General features: G+C 49.7%; 1 protein-coding gene across 3 annotated transcripts in view; it reads right to left on the bottom strand.

Moving 5' to 3' along the window:
• The window catches only part of eda (ectodysplasin A), a 303914-nt gene that overhangs the window by 133951 nt on the left and 149911 nt on the right, over nt 1-20052 (bottom strand). For all 3 annotated transcript variants that reach the window (XM_038776069.1, XM_038776071.1, XM_038776072.1), the window contains exon 2: nt 14063-14174. In XM_038776069.1, coding sequence (XP_038631997.1) covers nt 14063-14174 — 112 coding nt within the window. The remainder of the gene's footprint in view (nt 1-14062; nt 14175-20052) is intronic.

The following is a 20052-nucleotide window of genomic DNA, read 5'->3' as shown; positions in this document are numbered from 1 at the left end:
GATTCGTGGGCTCATCCGCACAACACCCACACCTATCTTCCACTTCTTCAAAAAACTTGCTCATTCTGGCCACCGTCATGTGCACCCTGTTGACCACCTTAAACTGAATAAGGCTAAGCCTAGCCTACAGCCCAGCCTCCAACCCCCCTACCCAACTCTTCCTCCCATTTGCGCTTTACCACCCCTATTGGGACTCCCTCCCAATCCATCAACTCATTGTAAATTTCTGGCACTTTACCCTCTCCTACCTGCTTTCGGACAAAATCCCTCATTTGCAAATACCGGACCCATTCTCGCTGGGCAACTCAAACTCCTCCACCAACCCCTCGGAAAACTGCCCCCAATGAATAGATCCACAAACCACTCAATCCCCGCCCGTTGCCACCTTGGAAACGCCTCATCCAGCCCCTCTCCGGGACAAAGCGGTGATTCCCACCCACTGGTGCCCAAACCGAGGTATTAATGGCAGCCATATTGACAACCAATGATTGAGGAACACAACAGCATAATCGTTTCATTCTCTCCACAGGTGCTGCCAGACCTGCTGAGTTTTTCCAGCATCTGCAGTATTTGAAATGAATGAAATGAAAATCGCTTATTGTCACGAGTAGGCTTCAATTAAGTTACTGTGAAAAGCCCCTAGTCGCCACATTCCGGCCCCTGCCCGGGGAGGTTGGTACGGGAATCGAACCGTGCTGCTGGCCTGCTTGGTCTGCTTTAAAAGCCAGCGATTTAGCTCAGTGAGCTAAACCAGCCCCTTTTGCACTTATGTTAAGTGTTTAATTCACTGCCATTTCCCTCCCAGCAATGCTTACCTTGAAGAAATACTGCTCTTCTCTCTGACGGGATTTCCATTTCTCTCATTTGCTACGTTCACTTTCATTGGTTTCCATTTCCCTCCTGGTGCCTGGTGTTTGACAAAGTGTTTACCAAAACTCGCTTCCACTGAAACATTTCCTTCCTCGGCGACTGTCTGTCTCCCAACTTGGATCCAACTGAAGTTCCATCCCTTATGTTCCGAAGCCACCCAGGATTACAGGTATCTCCGGCACTTGCAACGCTCCTCGGACTGCTGTTCTCACTGTGTTCTTCGATCCACGCTCAGTGCCATGCACCGCCACATTCAGCCTCACGCTCCAGCAGCACCGACTCACCTTCTGTCACAGCTTATCTTGTCCCCAGTTCCATTTTATTCTTCGCCTCATCCGATGTTAAGAAACCATTGCTCTTCCTTTAAGAAACACAAGCTCCAACAGCTTACTGACACCAACACCCATTCGGGACCCTTCATATATTCCCGTCCCTCTAACCCAATCCCTTCTTCCATTCCCAGCACTTGCAATGCATTCACTATGCCCTCTGACCTGCCCCTCTCAGATGCTGAACATTCCCTTGTGATCTCACCTCAATGAATTTCAGGCTGAATTCTTCTTCCATCGCCCCTGTTTCTGTGCTCACCTATTTGGGCAGAGCCTTCCTCCCTTTTCAGTGGATCCTTTGAACCATCTCCATGTTCTCCTTCTACCTGGACCTCTCCCTCTGGGCTCCTACTTGCTCCTGTTAAGATCTCAAGATCGTTACCTTGAGAACTATCGGTGTGACACTGACCACCGCAAATTCTTAGCTCCTCTCACCCGCTCTAACCAGTCTCCTTCTGAACTTGCTGCACTTTTTTCCATCAGGACCAACCCTGGCCTGGTGATCAACCTGCCGACAAAGGCGCTGCTGCTGTTGTCTGGTAAACTGACCGCTACCTGGCAGAGGCTGAATGCCAACTCTCAGACACTTCCTCCTACCTCCCTCTGGATCCTGACCCCACCACTGAACTTCAAGCCATTGTTTGTAGGACTGTCACCGATCTCATTTCCTCTGGAGATCTTCCCTCCACAGCCTCAACCTCATAGGCCCCCCAATCCTGTGCAACCTGTTTCTACCTCGTCCCAAAATCCACAAACAGGGCTGCTCCGGTCCACCCATCCAGGTAAGGACATGAAAGCAGTGGAGAGAGTACAGAAAAGATTAATGCGAATGGTTGCTGTGATAAGGCGCCTCAGTTATGAAGATAGACTGGAGAAGTTAGGACTGTTTTCCTTACAGAAAAGAAGGCAGAGAGGAGATTTAATAGAGGTATTTAAAATTCTGAGGAGTCTAGACAGAGTACATCAGGAGAAACTGTTCCTCCTCGTGAAAGGATTGGGAATGAGAGGGCACAGGTTGCGGGAGAGGGTAGTGATAATGTCGCTGGATTATTACTGTAAGAGCCCTTGGTCAACCCTGGCATGTTTGGGGGAGACACGTTCAAACCCTACCAGGGCCGTTGGTGGAATTTAAATTTAATGCGGGTGGCACAGAGGTCATCATTGCTGCCTCACAACCCCAGGGACCTGGCTTCAATTCTGGCCTTCGTTGATCGTCTGTGTGGAGTTTGCACATTCTCCCCGTGTCTGCATTGGTTTCTTCCGGGTGCTCTGGTTTCCTCCCACAGTCCAAAGATTTGCAGGTTCGGTGGGGCTACGGGCAGAGGGCGGTGGAGTGGGCCCAGGTAGGGTGCTTTTTTAGGCGATCGGTGCCGACTCAATGGCCGAATGGCCTCCTTCTGCACTGTCGGGATTCTATGACAATTTTAAATAATTATTGGAAGAAGAAATAATGATATGCAGAAAAACATTTTCAACAGCAAATGTTTCTACCATTCAAAAGGGAAGTAAACTTGTCATCTTGGAAAATAAGAATGTGCAGGATTACAGAGAGAAGATGGGAGAATATAGAACATAGAACGATACAGCGCAGTACAGGCCCTTCGGCCCTCGATGTTGCACCGACATGAGAAGTCCAAAAACTAAAGGCCATCTAACCTACACTATCCCATTATCATCCATATGCTTATCCAATAAACTTTTAAATGCCCTCAATGTTGGCGAGTTCACTACTGTTGCAGGTAGAGCATTCCACGGCCTCACCACTCTTTGCGTAAAAAACCCACCTCTGACCTCTGTCCTATATCTATTACCCTTCAATTTAAGGCTATGTCCCCTCGTGCTAGCCACCTCCATCCGCGGGAGAAGGTTCTCACTGTCCACCCTATCTAACCCTCTGATCATTTTGTATGCCTCTATTAAGTCACCTCTTAACCTTCTTCTCTCTAACGAAAACAACCTCACGTCCATCAGCCTTTCCTCATAAGATTTTCCCTCCATACCAGGCAACATCCTGGTAAATCTCCTCTGCACCCGCTCCAAAGCTTCCACGTCCTTCCTATAATGAGGCGACCAGAACTGCACGCAATACTCCAAATGCGGCCGTACAAGAGTTTTGTACAACTGCAACATGACCTCATGGCTCCGGAACTCAATCCCTCTACCAATAAAGGCCAACACACCATAGGCCTTCTTCACAACCCTTTCAACCTGGGCGGCAACTTTCAGGGATCTATGTACATGGACACCGAGATCCCTCTGCTCATCCACACTACCAAGAATTTTACCATTAGCCAAATATTCCTGTTATTTTTTCCAAAGTGAATCACCTCACACTTCTCCACATTAAACTCCATTTGCCACCTCTCAGCCCAGCTCTGCAGCTTATCTATGTCCCTCTGTAACCTGCAACATCCTTCCGCACTGTCTACAACTCCACCAACTTTAGTGTCGTCTGCAAATTTACTCATCCATCCTTCTGCGCCCTCCTCTAGGTCATTTATAAAAATGACAAACAGCAACGGCCCCAGAACAGATCCTTGTGGTACGCCACTCGTAACTGAACTCCATTCTGAACATTTCCCATCAACCACCACTCTCTGTCTTCTTTCAACTAGCCAATTTCTGATCCACATCTCTAAATCACCCTCAATCCCCAGCTTCCGTATTTTCTGCAATAGCCGACCGTGGGGAACCTTATCAAACGCTTTATTGAAATCCATATACACCACATCAACTGCTCTACCCTCGTCTACCTGTTTAGTCACCTTCTCAAAGAACTCGATAAAGTTTGTGAGGCATGACCTACCCTTCACAAAACCATGCTGACTATCCCTAATCATTTTATTCCTATCTAGATGATTATAGATCGTATCTTTTATAATCCTCTCCAAGACTTTACCCACAACAGACGTTAGGTTCACCGGCCTATAGTTACCGGGGTTATCTCTACTCCCCTTCTTGAACAAAGGGACCACATTTGCTATCCTCCAGTCCTCTGGCACTAATCCTGTAGCCAATGATGACATAAAAATCAAAGCCAAAGGCTCTGCAATCTCTTCCCTGGCTTCCCAGAGAGTCCTAGGATAAATCCCATCAGGTCCCGGGGACTTATCTATTTTCACCTTGTCCAGAATTGCCAACACTTCTTCCCTACACACCTCAATGCCATCTATTCTAATAGCCTGGGTCTCAGCATTCTCCTCCACAACATTATCTTTTTCCTGAGTGAATACTGACGAAAAGTATTCATTTAGTATCTCGCTTATCTCCTCCGCCTCCACACACAACTTCCCACCACTATCCTTGACTGGCCCTAGTCATTCTTTTATTCCTGACATACCTATAGAAAGCTTTTGGGTTTTCCTTGATCCTACCTACCAAAGACTTCTCATGTTCCCTCCTTGCTCGTCTTAGCTCTCTCTTTAGATCCTTCCTCGCTTCCCTGTAATTATCAAGCGCCCCAACTGAAACTTCACGCTTCATCTTCACATAGGCCTCCTTTTTCCTCTTAACAAGAGATTCCACTTCTTTGGTAAACCACGGTTCCCTCGCTCGACCCCTTCCTCCCTGCCTGACTGGTACGTACTGATCAAGAACACGCAATAGCTGTTCCTTACACAAGCTCCACATATCCAGTGTGCCCAACCCTTGCAGCCTACTTCTCCAACCTACACACCCTAAGTCATGTCTAATGGCATCATAATTGCCCTTCCCCCAGCTATAACTCTTGCTCTGCGGGGTATACTTATCCCTTTCCATCACTAATGTAAAGGTCACCGAATTGTGGTCACTGTCTCCAAAGTGTTCACCTACCTCCAGATCTAACACCTGGTCTGGTTCATTACCCAAAACCAAATCCAATGTGGCCTCACCTCTTGTTGGCCTGTCAACATATTGTGTCAGGAAACCCTCCTGCACACATTGTACAAAGAACGACCCATCTAATGTACTCGAACTATATCTTTTCCAGTCAATATTTGGAAAGTTAAAGTCTCCCATAACAACTACCCTGTTACTTTCGCTCTTTTCCATAATCATCTTCGCCATCCTTTCCTCTACATCTCTAGAACTATTAGGTGGCCTATAGAAAACTCCCAGCAGGGTGACCTCTCCTTTCCTGTTTCTAACCTCAGCCCATACTACCTCGGTAGAAGAGTCCCCATCTTGCATCCTTTCCGCCACCGTAATACTGTCCTTGACTAGCAGCGCCACACCGCCCCCTCTTTTGCCCCCTTCTCTGACCTTACTAAAACACCTGAACCCCGGAACCTGCAACAACCATTCCTGTCCCTGCTCTATCCATGTCTCTGAAATGGCCACAACATCGAAGTCCCAGGTACCAACCCATGCTGCCAGTTCCCCTACCTTATTTTGTATACTCCTGGCATTGAAGTAGACACACTTCAAACCACCTACCTGAGCACTTGCACCCTCCTGCGAAGTCAAATCTGTGCTCCTGACCTCTATACTCTCAATCTCCCGTACCCCAAAACTACAATCCAGGTTCCCATGCCCCTGCTGAATTAGTTTAAACCCCCCCAAAGAGCATTAACAAATCTCCCCCCCAGGATATTGGTGCCCCATAGGTTCAGATGTAGACCATCCTGTCTATAGAGGTCCCACCTTCCCCAGAATGAGCCCCAGTTATCCAGAAATCTGAATCCCCCCCACCTGCACCATCACTGTAGCCACGTGTTTAATTGCTCTCTCTCCCTATTCCTCATCTCACTATCACGTGGCATGGGCAACAACCCAGAGATAACAACTCTGTTTGTTCTCACTCTGAGCTTCCATCCTAGCTCCCTAAAGGCCTGCCTGACATCTTTATCCCCTTTCCTACCTATGTCGTTAGTGCCAATGTGGACTACGACTTGGGGCTGCTCCCCTTCCCCCTTAAGGACCCGAAAAACACGATCCGAGACATCACGTACCCTTGCACCTGGGAGGCAACATACCAAACGTGAGTCTCTCTCGCTCCCACAAAATCTCCTATCTGTGCCCCTGACTATTGAGTCCCCAATTACTAATGCTCTGCTCCTATCCCCCCTTCCCTTCTGAGCAACAGGGACAGACTCCGTGCAAGAGGCCCGTACCCCATGGCTTTCCCCTGGTAAGTCCCCCCCCCCCACAAGTATCCAAAACGGTATACTTGTTACTCAGGGGAACGACCGCAGGGGGTCCCTGCACTGACTGCTTCTTCCCAGTCCCTCTTACAGTTACCCATCTATCTCCAGTCTTTGGTGTAACTACTTCCCTGAAGCTCCTATCTATGACCCCCTCTGCCTCCCAAATGATCCGAAGTTCATCCAACTCCAGCTCCAGTACCATAACTCGGTCTTGTAGGAGCTGGAGGTGGCTGCACTTCCTGCAGGTAAAATCAGCAGGGACACTAACGGCATCCCTCACCTCAAACATCCTGCAGGAGGAACATTGCACTGCCTTCTCTGCCATCCCTCTTAGTTCCAACCAAGTTCTAGTAAACAAATATAAAATAAATAAAAAATAATAATATAATATAGCACTTACCTGCTCACACCAATGGGTCTTATTATTAGGTTAGAGGAGGAGGGCGGGTGGGAGACACTATACGTGTAGTGTCTCGGGTTTCCTCTACGCCAGAATTTATTGGCTAGGGGAAAATCCTTCCCAGAAGTCCGCGGGTCGTACTTCCGGTTCCCGCCTTATATTATCTTTGCTCCCACTGGCACCCCGCCGCTCTCCCGCTCTCACTGTGTCCCGCCGCTTTCCCTGCGCTCCTTCACTGACTCAGGTAAATATCACGAGGTAAATTGCTCAATTGGATAGCAAAGGGGGCCCGTGGATCTTGTGTCATGAATCTGTGCCCGAGTTTGCCGTGAGTGCAAATGTGACGTGGTTGCAAAGTCTTATGGGTCGGAATATGAGAATCTAGCTGGCGACGCAATGGCGATTTTCCAAATTTCTCCGCCACTCGCTTGTGAGTTTTCATCCAGAAAGTTCGGGAACCTCATTTCAATAAATTCTAATATCATTTAAAGGGCTTCCCCGCAACCTTTGAAGAACGTGAAGCAGGCGAAGGGAACCACCAGGTCACACAACTAAGTATAGCCCCCGGGGGTGGGGGGGGGGGGTGGAGAATATAGTCATGCAGTGCCAAGGGGGCCCTCTGGGGAGCTCTTTTGGGGTGGGGGAGGGGGGGGGTCCCCTTATGAGTTGAGGGGAGTAGCTGCCCTTGTGTGGGTGGAGGTTTCCCCTTTTCAGTGGGGGTGGTGATGTATGTTTTTAGTGCAGATCAGGTGCCGACCCGGTGTTGCCGGCTCTATCAAGGGCCTCCCAGCCACCACTGTTACAAGATTTATTTTCTGCAGAGTGTCAGATTATCTGGGGAGAATGCCCGACTGTGCAGCTCAGCCTGTGTACAGACTGAAAAATTCCGCCTTGAAATGAGGTAAGTCCGAGCCATTGGGTGGGGTGGGTTTGGCCTCCTTAAAGAGAGGGGTGGTGGAAGGGTGCATTTTGGGAGAGCAGGAGGAAAGGAAGAAAGGAGGGATACTATTTTTGGATGCTACCCCTCCCTAATGTAAAAAGGGCACCCCCTACCCTCCGAAGATAGACTCCCACTACTTAACACCATTTTTAAAAGTTCCTGATAAGACTGCTCCCGACTGCCCACGCCAGCTATAGCATGGGTAGTATATTATCACCTGCTGATAAGTTCAATTAACCCTTAATGATTTGTTTAAATATGGTGGCCAAAATGCCTACTTACTGTGCTATAGAGGTGAGTGCAGGGTGGGAGGGAAGGTGGTCAGGCAGACACCCATCTTATTTTCAGTGTCCTCACCCTCTAAAAACATGCCCCCCTTAAATCTAGCCCACTCTAAACGATACAGTCACCTGTTTATAAGTCAACCTAAATGCATGATTTTTAGATTTAGCGCATTACAGAAACTTTCAACTGGGAAATGTATAATGTGTCATGTCATAGGGCTCAATTTCAGGCAAACGCTGAGATGAAATCAGACTGCAATTTCTCTCTGACCTTTCAAGGCAAAAAAGAAAAAATAGATCAAAACTCGGAGAATGATGAGCACAGTAAAGCATGCAAAATCAGTCATAGAAAGGTTCTGAAAGAGCGACATATTTTTGAGGTTAACGCAGAAGACGATGCCAGTCAGTATCCTGTCTAAGAATGGTACAGCAGTGTTGGAAGAATGTCCCAGATTCCCAGATATGGAAGCATTTGAACTTGATAGAAAATTTGGAATTATTGAGGAGAAAAGTCTTCACCCCCATGGGGAAACATTCCAAGTTTAACACTCGTAGGGAAACATTGCCAAATAGACCACTTTGTCTCCTCGATAGAATCAAAATTGCAAGCCTGTGATATTCCAGTGTCAAGTGTGATTAAGGAGACGCCTTGTGGACAGAATTTCTAACAGCATTTGATTAAACTAAATCGCATTCGTTTGTAAATTAGATACTGAAAATCCACTTTAACACTTGACTGACATGTGAACTCTGAGGGGTGGGTCTCACGTGCTCCATTGGGCGTTTTCTGCTGAGGCAGACCATAAGGGAGGGGGGGGGCACGTTAAATGACATGGGCACCCATCCTGAGTTCACCCCTACGATATGGAGATGGGGGGGGGGGAGCAGGGGGGCGTGACACGCAGGCGAATGTCCGAGATATACAAGGTCCTGGCCTTCAGTGCTGGTTTGGGGTGGAACCTCTATGTTTGGAGGTTTAGCAAATAATCTGCCCTTCATAAAAATAGGGGAGGGGGAGAGGGTAGTGGGAGGGGAGGGGGGGGGGGGGGGGGCACCAGAGTGCAATACTGGCACATTTCAACATCAGTGAAACTGAAACTTTTATCTTTGATTAATTTCTTTCCTCTATTTATTACCACATGAGCGCAATTAGATTGCAGTAATTATTCCCCAACTTTTCTGTGTTCAGAAAGCTGACTGGTCCTGTGAAGTTGTCAGACTAACATTCCAGTCCCCCTTTTCCAACATGCACGTACTGCTTAAGGAAGTAGTCTTGGATGCATTGTGGAAAGCTCTTGCCATGACATTAGGACACTGAACAAACTGCTCGCTGAATAGTGCAAAATCTGACCTTGATTTATTTTCTGTGGTTGAACAGAATGGTCTGAATTTTGCACTCGTTGTGCGCGCGCATTTCATGGGGCTGGAGGTGGACGTGAAATGCACCTCCGGCTGCGTACAGCCCCGGAATGTGATTTCACACAGACTGATCAATGAGCAGCCAACATGAAATGTGTGCTGAGAAAGGTTTAGTGTTGCTGAGTGGGGCAGGAAGAGGGTAGGCGCCATGAAATGGAGGGTGCGGCTAGCGCTTCTAATGGGCTCCCTCAAGGTGGACAGCTGTTGTGGAGCTGTCTCAGGGAGCTATCGACCAGAAAAAATTAAACATGGCAACAAAAAGGCAGCAGACTGTGCCTAGGCAGCACACAAACAGCTGACAGGCGAACTCAGAAAAGCTCAGGCATATTTTTTAAACTTGATTTCACCCCAGACATTTCATCCCACCCTGGATCGCAGTTGTTGAGAAAATGTAACGGCTGCCTGGCCAACTGGCCCACCTGCCAACCATAAAAGTGAACGGACCCTGTAAAATTGACTCCTTAATGAACTGAATTGCCCGCTTAACTGTTGGCGGGTGTGCTGCCAACTCTCATGTGCACCCATTGACCCCAACCTCATGGCGGCTGTAGGAGCGTTTTCAGGGCCTGAGTATTGAGCCAGCTTTTACGTGGGGTTCCTCCCTCATAGTTAGTTAAGGCTCAGCTGAATATACAGCTCTGCAGACACACATCAACCTGGTTAAGATGGCTTTATTATTCCAAGCTTGGTCCATGTACATGAGAGAAAGATAAATGCCAAGATCAAGCTGTCTAATAATGGTAGAAACACACAAATTATAGTGTTTCCCAAAAATCAATAGCCCACCCTAGTCGTACTTGATCCAATCCTTGGAGCTGTCACTTCTATATTATCCATTAAAATTTACTTTAAGCAAAATGATGACTTGTGATCAGATCATGATTTAAACCCATCCTGTCACTTGTTGTTTACCAGAATCTTGGGCGGGATTCTCCGACCCCCCCACCCCCCCGCCCCGCCGGGTTGGAGAATCGCCGGGGGCCGGCATCAATCCCTCCCCCGCCATGTCCCAAATTCTCCGCCACCAGAGATTCAGTGGGGGCGGGAATCGCGCCGTGCCAGTCGGCGGGCCCCCCTGGCGATTCTCCGGCCCGTGATGCGCCGAAGACCTGCCGCTGTCAAGCCTTTCCCGCCGGCGGGAATCAAAACACCTACCTGACCGGCGGCGCGAGCGGGCACCAGGGTCCTGGCGGGGGGAGGGCCGCAGGGCAATCTGGCCCCGGGGGTTGCCCCCACGGTGGCCTGGCCCGCGATCGGGGTGCACCGATCGGCTGGTGGGCCTGTGCCGTGGGGGCACTCTTTTCCTTCCGCCTTCGCCATAGCCTTCACCATGGCGGAGGCGGAAGTGACCCCCTCCCCTGTGCATGCGCCGGGATGACGTCAGCAGCCGCTGACGCTCCTGCGCAAGCACGGACTTACGCCGGCCGGCAAAGTCCTTTCGGCCCCGACTGGCGTAGCGCCAAAGGCCGTCCACGCCAGCCGGTGGAGCGCCAACCACTCTGGCACGGGCCTAACCCCTCAATGTGAGGGCTTGGCCCCTAAAGGTGTGGAAGGGCGGCCCAACACCGGAGTGGTTCACGCCACTCCAACACGACGGGACGCCCCACCCCGCCGGGTAGGGGAGAATCCCGGCCCTTGTTTCCATTCTAACGTTGTTTTTCTGACATTCCCATCCTATGTGTTAGAATTGAAAATATGGAATGATGTGTCATTTGAAACATGGAAGTCTGGCAATATCTGGTCTGAGAGAAACATGAGAGGATACAGGGAAATATCCCACAAAGGGCTAACAGCAGTTGCAAAGAGCAGGATTATAAAATGCAGATTCCATCTTCCAAACAGGCTTAGCAAACAAACAGGACTTTTGTATGAAGGTAAAAACAATGGCTCACACCTTCATTGAAATTAAACATCTGGAAAAGCATGGATGAGGGTTTCAGTTGAGTTAGGTGATAAATGTAAGCCTTTCAAGTGAGAACCAAGTGGATTTTTAGCATTACGCTAAAAGCAATGATTCACACCTTCATTGAAGAAAAATCAGCAGATAGAAAAGAATGACTAGGGGGGGCAAATATATAGATGTGAAGCTCTGCTGAAAACAGGTAAATTAAAAGAAAATTGGAGACTATCAATCTACGAGAAACATAATTTAAAGTCAAACTCAAAGTCAAAATTATGAGCTGGGTCACAATTGGCAAATAAAACTATAGAAATGACAGGGATCAAAATTCACACGTCTAATGAAATCAAATCACAAAGGAAACAATGTAATCAGAGACCTAAGAGGTGAGGTCAACCCAAAATGAACTCTTAGTTGTATTAGAATGTTTAGATCAAAGATACTTTTTATAATCCAAGTGAAATAAAAGTTACTTTACAATAAAGTCATAAAAACTTAATAACTGTTAGAAAAGTATATAGGGCGGTAATCTCCGCTAAGGCCAAAAATCGCGGAGGCCGTCGTGAACTCGGCCGTGGTCCACGATGGCCTCGGGGCCCGCTCCCCGCACCTAATTCATCCCCACCTGGGGGGCTAGGAGCGGGCCCCCGTCGTTCGCGGCCGCAACCTCGGCCGCCAGAAATGACGCGCGAACGGCGCTTTTCATGATGTCATCCGCGCATGCGCGAGTTGCCGGTTCCAACCCGCGCATGCGCGGATGACATCACCGTGCAGATGGCACAAACTCATCTAAAGAAGACCAGATTTTAAAAAGAAGATTGATTATCAAGTTGGGCCTGAAGGTCCCTTCAACCAACCAGAAGGATCCAGAAGCAAGATCTTTTTACTTTTATGTAAAGACAGTGATTGCATCTTTTAAAAGAAAAAAAATAATAAAATAACTTGATAGTTTTAACCTGAAACAGTGGTTATTAGCCTTCTTTACTTACTTCGCAACGCAGGCCCCAGGATATCAATGCTACTAAGGGGTAAGTAGGTAAAATTCTTCGGTGAAGGTATGGGTTATACCGGGGGATAACTTGAAAACATAGTTTGACCTGAATAGCACCCACTGAAGCCTGCATAGGAGTCAGTGAGTGAGAATCCCTGTTCACCATTTAGAATATCGACCCTTTTCGGTATAGGGGGATTTCTAAGAATAGTGGTGAGTTTTCAACAACAGTGTCGCAGTCAGTTCCTGTCCACCCCATTGTTCATCCGGGGCAAGATGTCAATGCTGATTTCCTCTTTACACCATGGATTGTCTTAGGACAGGATATTGGGGCATCGTTAAGAACTGTTTACTGTGTTGACTGTGGAATTTGCTGGCCACACAACCCCGTTTGTCTCAAAACACATGGGCAAGTTAGCTAGCTTAAATCTCATCATACATTGTGGCCATTGCTTGTAGCAAGAGTTTAAATGCTTATCACTGCTATGTCCTAAAATACAGGTTTAATGATTAATAATGATTATTGGGTATACTTTCTGTGATTAATCTCAATCCTTAATAAACTAATTTATGTCGAACTATTCCAGTGTTGTCCTCGCTGTTCAGTTTTAAGGGGTGGCCACCCCATTCAGTGGCAATGGGCCACATCACGTCCAGGTTGGGCGCACGCCCTCTAGAGCAACATAAAACTTTGGCCAATAATTTATTCACACTCCCACCCTTATTTGTGAATCGCTGGACAAACACAAAACAGAAAGGAGGGGCGGGGGATTTTCTGCACCTTCAGCGATGTGTAATGTAGCGGTGGAGACGACCCGCCATTGAACAATGGCAAGATCTTCTGCCGCTAGGGAACACATACTGGGGTGGGGGTCGAGGGTGGCCATGGCTGGAAAATCCAAAACTGATCTGAATCAAATGAGTCAACTTAAAACAATCCTTGGCTTAAGAGTGCCAAAATAGTTAGGCGTTGTTGGGATTAGATGAGCTTGAGATAGTTCAGGGGTTACAGCTGCCCCTAAAACAACCCATCAGCCATGTCTAATAACAGTAGGATCTGATCAAAGTGGGATTTTCATTCATTCTAACTCACACTGAAACTAGATACATTGTCAATTCTGAAGAAGAACCTCAAGCGCCACGAGGGGTGATCACTCAGGTCCTTGATTTTAAGTAATATGTATTGCTTGGTGCTTGTGTGAATTGTCAAATCGTTAAACTCAATTTTTGATCAGCTGCACAACACACGTTTTTCTGGCCGCCTCTTGTTCAGGTGCGTGAATCATTTATACATCTGTATCACCATACTAGGTTTGAGAACAGGGAATGCTTTCCTACAAGTGGATGTTGAGCAGAAATCATGCACCATTTAAAAAAGATAATTTCCTGAGTACCTACAAAGGACAAGTACAACATGATCTGGAGAAAGGGAAAGAAAACGACATTAGAGCAAATAGCTCCATTTAACACGGCAAGAGATTGGATCGTACAATTCGAAAGACACAAACAAGGGTTCTTGCTGATAACGTGGGTTGGGAAAGGCAATGGTTTAAAGTAAAGTCTTAACCAAATGGCTTGTTTTTTTGAACAAAATTTGACAGTTAATGAATCCTCATTAAAACACAACTGTAAACAAAACGTGTATTCAGTATTTCTCATTTTAGTAGATTAAAAGTTCAATAAGAAGCTCTTGGAAGAATTTTAAAAGTCTTTAGACAGCTCATAGGTTACAGCTTTACTTTAAAACAAAATCCATACCTGTACCCATGTTCTAATCTCTATCCCCTTTAACTGTTTGTTCACCTCTCTCTCCTGGCTCTTTGTTCTGGCTTCGTTTCGTCCGATGTACCACTTCTGCTTGATCTTCATGGGCAGGTGCTCGACCGTCTGTGATGGAGTAATTTAACATGTGCACCTGCGGAAACAAGAGTCAGAGCAACGTTATTGGCACAATATTGAAAGCCTGCTTTTGTAGATTTTTCCCCAAAAAAACAAGTGTGATTGTTCCTTTTGACCATTGCCTCGTAGTACGATCCCAGGCCAGACCCCAACAGCGGCTAGGATACTTTACCGAAACCCCAATATTTTAGATTCTTTTGTAAGACTGAATGGAAAATATATCTCGCTCCAAGGAGTTATTGCACAAAGAAATAGTGATTTGGTATTTTTTTTTAAACTTCATCATTGACAGAATGTTAAACTCTTTAACATCACACCAGTAAATAGCTTACAATAACCCATAAAACTGTACAACTCAATACAATAAATATAATACCCTTAGTTACTATCTCTATTCCCAATTAGTTCAAAAGCTATTTCAACTGGTTTGTTTCAGCGTCTTCATTGTCCTACGACAAGTCTGCATGGCTTTAAATACTATTAATTTTTTTTGTTGACGATCCTATGGTGAGAGCAAAATACTTTAACGTGTGGTCTAAAGCGAAGCCAGATCCAGACTCCACACAAAAGCTTTCTCAAAATGTCTGAATACCTTAGCTCCATCCAGCAATGTCATCATCTGCCCAAGCAGGAATCAAATTAACCCCTTGGGCTGAAAATAGATCAACTCCCCAGGGGCTCCCCTTGGTCAAACAGCAATGCATTAGCCCAGGCTTTTACCATGGTCAATTTCACCCCTAGCTCCTAAAAGCTTTCTGGTCTTGCAAAATAACTGGTTTAGCACACTGGGCTAAATCGCTGGCTTTTAAAGCAGACCCAGGCAGGCCAGCAGCACGGTTCAATTCCCGTACCGGCCACCCCAAACAAGGGCCGGAATGTAGCGACTAGGGGTATTTCACAGTAACTTCATTTGAAGCCTACTTGTGACAATAAGTGATATTCATTCATGAATTCATTCGTTCATTCAAACAACATTCTTTCTAAAAACATGTCTGGTACAGTCAAACATGCTCTAACAGAGACTTTTAACCCTTAAATTGGATCGTATTTTGATCCCAACCATCTGAAACTCTTGGAACACTGGGACGATGAGCACTGGCTACTATGAGTCCCAATCAACACTACTGTACTTCACTTTGCAATACTGACATTTCTCAGCCCCTCTCACTTGTTTCAAAATATATCTTGACTTCAACAATCTGGCACAAGAGTCCAAGCTGCAAGGGACCTAGTCCTAGACCCATGTCACAAAGAAAATCCTTGGGCGAAATTCTCCGACCCCCACGACGGGTGGGAGAATAGCGGGAGGGCCTTCCCGACATTTTTGCCGCCCTCCCGCTATTCTCCCCCCCCCCCCCCCCGCCGAAGTCCCGACCCGAATCGCTGCCGCCGTTTTTTTACGGCCGGCAGCGATTCTCAGCTGTTAGATGGGCCGAAGTCCCAGCCCTTTCCGCCGTTTTTACGAACGGCAAACACACCTGGTCTTGCCGTTCGTAAAAACGGCGTCACAAACTCGCTTTTTATAACCATGGCACCGATTGGCACGGCAGTACCACGGCCGTGCCAAGGGTGCCATGGGCCCGCGATCGGTTCCCACCGATCGCGGGCAGCGGGCCCGATGCCCGCGCACTACTTGTCCTTCCGCCGCCCCGCAGTATCCATTCGCGGGGCGGCTGAGGGGCAACCCGGCCTGCGCATGCGCGGGTTTCACGCAAAAACGCGATGACGTCACCCGCGCATGCGCGGGTTGGAGTCTTCCAAACTGCGCATGCGCGGCTGACGTCATATGACGCGTCAGCCGGCGCTAACTCCAGCAAGCGGGCTTAACGATTTTCGTTAAGCCCGTCTTGCCGGAGCCTACGGCGTCGGGCTGCTAGCCCCGACCGGGGACCAGAATCGGTCCCCGGTCGGGAAGGGGCGCGCTGCCGTAAAACCCGCCCGGGTTTTACGGCAGCTTTACGATTTCTCCCGTTTCGGGAGAATCTCGCCCTTTATTTGTTGAATCCTGAATGACAAATCCCACCCATTCCCTTTTCTTCCTTTACTCAGTTTTTAGATCCTGGCTTCACTTAATCTCAATTGTCCCTTACCAAAATAAGGGCACAACTTGTGGAATTTGACCTTCAAGGCCTCAATTTCATTCTCCCTCATCAATTCTCATCAATCAGATCAGCCTTTCTCGATCTGCCCAGCATTTCTGACATTCCTCTGATCCCAAACAGTTTTTATCCTATGGCCCTTCCTCCCAGATTAAAAACTTTGTTGGTGATTCAATTTTAAGCCAGCCTTGATCTACAATTTCTCATCTAACTTTGGCCACTGCACATGGCTCTCTTGCTTTGACTGTGCATTTGTTCAGACCACTGAAGCTACTGATATGACCATTGCTGTTCTTGCATCACCAGGCCCATACCACCTGGCCATTTCTCCTCCTGTATTCTGATCTATTGGCTGCTATTTCATTCAAGCAACAGGGCACGCTGGTGAGCCGGTGAGGGTACTGTGTTGCATCCTTTGGGAGAGGCCAGCTAGTATTTTGTGCCTCTCAGACACTAAGAGGTCAGCAGTCAGCATTCCCCGAGATCAAGGAACCCCGGAGCAGGAATCCCACTTGCTGAGAACTGCCAGCCAATCTGAGGCTGGGAGCTGCCCACTCTCAGCAAGACCGGTGGAAGCTGCCAGCAATACATGCAGGGACATACCTAGAATCATCAAGGGACCCTGGCCACAGTTGAGTGAGGGTGGGAGGAGTGTGTGTGGTGGGGTGCAGTATGTGTGCGGTGGCAAACGGTGACTCTCAGTATGTTCCCCCCCCCCCCTTCCTAATGATGGCCCCTCAATCAGGCACTGAGTACCTTTGGACAATGAGTTCCCCAGAAGCATGCATGCAAACACGGCAGGGTTTGTTCTTTGAATTTCCTACGTGGCAAATGCTGAGCTTCTTGTTAGATGTGGTGAGGTCTACAAGTGGGTATTTACTGCCTACTTAAGGGCTTCAACTGGTGGTGGGGCGGGAAGGCCACCCACAAACTTTCCTGCCCCAGACATAATTGGAGTAGAGACAGGAAGGCGGAGAGGTCACCACGCTGCATCTTTCTGCACTGTTAAATGCAGCCCTCACCTCCAAACTCACCTTGTGGGAAGCATTTCGCCCGTCAAGCGCACTCCCGACGGATCCAGAAGTGGGCACAGACACACGTCCCGCCAGCCGGAGCCGAAAGGCCTTCGCCGGCCGGCGGAAGTCCACGCATGCGCCGGTGCGTCAGCGGCTGCTAATATCATACCGGTGCATGAGCAGGGGAGGGGTTCTCGTCCGCCCCCGCCATGGTGAAGGCCATGGCGGGGCGGAAGAAAAAGAGTGCCCCCACGGCACAGGCCCGCCCGCCGATCGGTGGGCCCCGATCGCTGACCAGGCCACCGTGGGGGCACCCCCCAAGACCCAGGCACCCACCCGCGGCGCCAATCCCGCCGGCACCAAACGTGCTTTGATTCTTGCCGGTGGGAACGGCCTGTCAGCGGCTGGACTTCGGCCCATCGCGGGCCGGAGAATCACCACAGGGGGCCCACCGACCGGCGCGGCGCGATTCCCGCCCCCACCGATTCCCGGGTGGCAGAGAATTCGGGCCACGGCGGGGGTGAATTTGACGCCAGCCCTGGGTGATTCTCCCACCCCCCGGGGGGTCCCCCGAGGGGTCGGAGAATTCCGCCCCTGATTTTCCGCTGGATGGCCAAGTTACAGAATGTTATGTTGCTCGGGCGGGTTTGCACCCGATCCGGAAGCGCATAATATCAGACAAAAAGACATAGGGCATGCACGCTTGCAAACAATGTAAACTTCTGGTCATGATAATAATCTTTATTGTCACAAGTAGGCTTACAATAACACTGCAATGAAAAGCCCCTAGTCGCCACATTCCGGCACCTGTTTGGGTACACAGAGGGAGAATTCAGAATGTCCAAATTACCTAACGGCATGGGCGAGATTCTCCGGACTCACGACGGGTCCGAGAATAGAGGGCGTCGGAAATTTTTACGGCGACGCTGTTCCGACGCCCTCCCGCTATTCTCCGAACCCGGCAAAATGTCGGAGTCGCCATTCCCGACAAACGCCTCCTTCCCGCCCCGACACGACCAGAATCGCCACTGATAGCCCCCCCCCGCTATTCACCGGCCCGGATGGGCCGAAGTCCCGACGTCATGGCGCCCTGTTTGCACGTCGTGAAACACACCTGCTTTTTAAATTCGTCAACCAGTCGGCCTGGCTGACGACAGCTTGGAGGAGGTCAGGGCACCACTCAGCGCACCGCTCAGCGCACCGCTCAGCGCACCGCTCGAGTCTGGCCACAACGGGGAAGGCATCCCTGGGAACGGGAGGGGGTCCAGAGCGGGGGGAGTGTGGGGCGACGGGGGAGGCAGTGGGGGGCGACGGGGGAGGCAGTGGGGGAGACGGGGGAGGCAGTGGGGGGAGATGGGGGAGGCAGTGGGGGGCGACGGGGTAGGCAGTGGGGGAGACAGGGGAGGCAGTGGGGGGCGACGGAGGGGAGGGGGGGTTAGGTAGAGAGTGAGCCGTCCAACCCCGTAACAATATGTCTGCCAGCATGCCATGGTGTGCCGGTGATGAGGACACGGCCGCTGGTTCCCCTGTGGCTTACGGACACAGGCCACTGACGCACCCGTGAGGAGGCCATAGTTTACTGGCCGTTGGATGCAGAAAGTGACCAGGGGTTAGGCTGACCGCGTGTCAGCAGCGCGACCAGGCCACCGGGACACACTGGTATCCCATGGCTGGCGGCTGCCGAGGTGTCGACTAACCTCCGTCTAACATGTCCCGTTTCTCTGCCTCCCACCACCCTTCTTTAGGTTAGCACGATGTATGGGAACAGAACGGCGATGTTCTGCGCAGTGGTTGGGGCCGCTCTACTGGATTTGGAGATGCAGCAGCATCCACACCCACAACCCGCAGTGGCTGCAGGGCCAGCTGCAGCAGCAGAGGGAAGGGCCGAGGAGTTGCCAGTCGTCGAGCAGCATGGGGGGGGAGGAGGAGGAGGAAGAGGAAGAGGAGAGAGTGAGGGTGCAGCCACGGCGCCAGAGACGATGACCAAAGCCGAGGGTGTACCGTGTCCGGGTCTCTTTCCTAACAATGCCGGACATCACCTGCAGGAGAAGACTCCGGCTGAGTAGGCAGACGGTGATACATATCTGCCAACTCCTGTCGCACCTCGCCCCACGTGGAACGGGGGGAGGACACGCGATCCCGGTTGCCAGCAAGGTGACGGTCGCTCTGAACTTCTATGCTACCGGCTCCTTCCAGTCTCCGAGCGGGGACGTCTCCGGGATCTCCCAGTCATCGGTGCACAGGTGCATCCGGGATGTGACCGACGCCCTCTATGCCATCGCGGACCGCTACATCACCTTTCCCGAGGACCAAGCAAGTCAAGACTCACGAGCCCGTGGATTTGCCAGTGTGGCCGGGATACCGAGGGTTCAGGGGTCAATCGACTGTGTTCACGTCCCCATGCGCCCGCCTGGTGTGGACAAGGAAGTGTTCACAAACAGGAGGGGGACATACTCCATTAATGTCCAGGTGGTATGCGACCCCCACATGAGGTTCATGAACGTCTGTGCAAGGTTCCCAGGGAGTGTGCATGACTCCTACATACTAGCGCAGTCGTTCATCCCTGCGATGTTTGAGGGACGTCCCCCCCGGCTGAGGGGCTGGTTGCTAGGCGACAGGGGTTATCCGCTGAGGTCTTGGTGATGACGCCTATACGGAGGCCTCAGACCAATGCGGAAACACGATACAACGAGGCCCATGCAGCAACCAGGGGTGTGGTGGAGCGCTGCCTTGGCCTCCTGAAGATGAGATTCAGGTGCCTGGACCGCTCCGGAGGGGC

This window comes from Scyliorhinus canicula, chromosome 17, assembly GCF_902713615.1.
Source record: "Scyliorhinus canicula chromosome 17, sScyCan1.1, whole genome shotgun sequence".
Classification (NCBI taxonomy): Eukaryota; Metazoa; Chordata; class Chondrichthyes; order Carcharhiniformes; family Scyliorhinidae; genus Scyliorhinus; species Scyliorhinus canicula.
The sequence above is the reverse complement of the archived record's forward strand: the minus strand, read 5'-3'. Positions and strand labels throughout refer to the sequence as shown.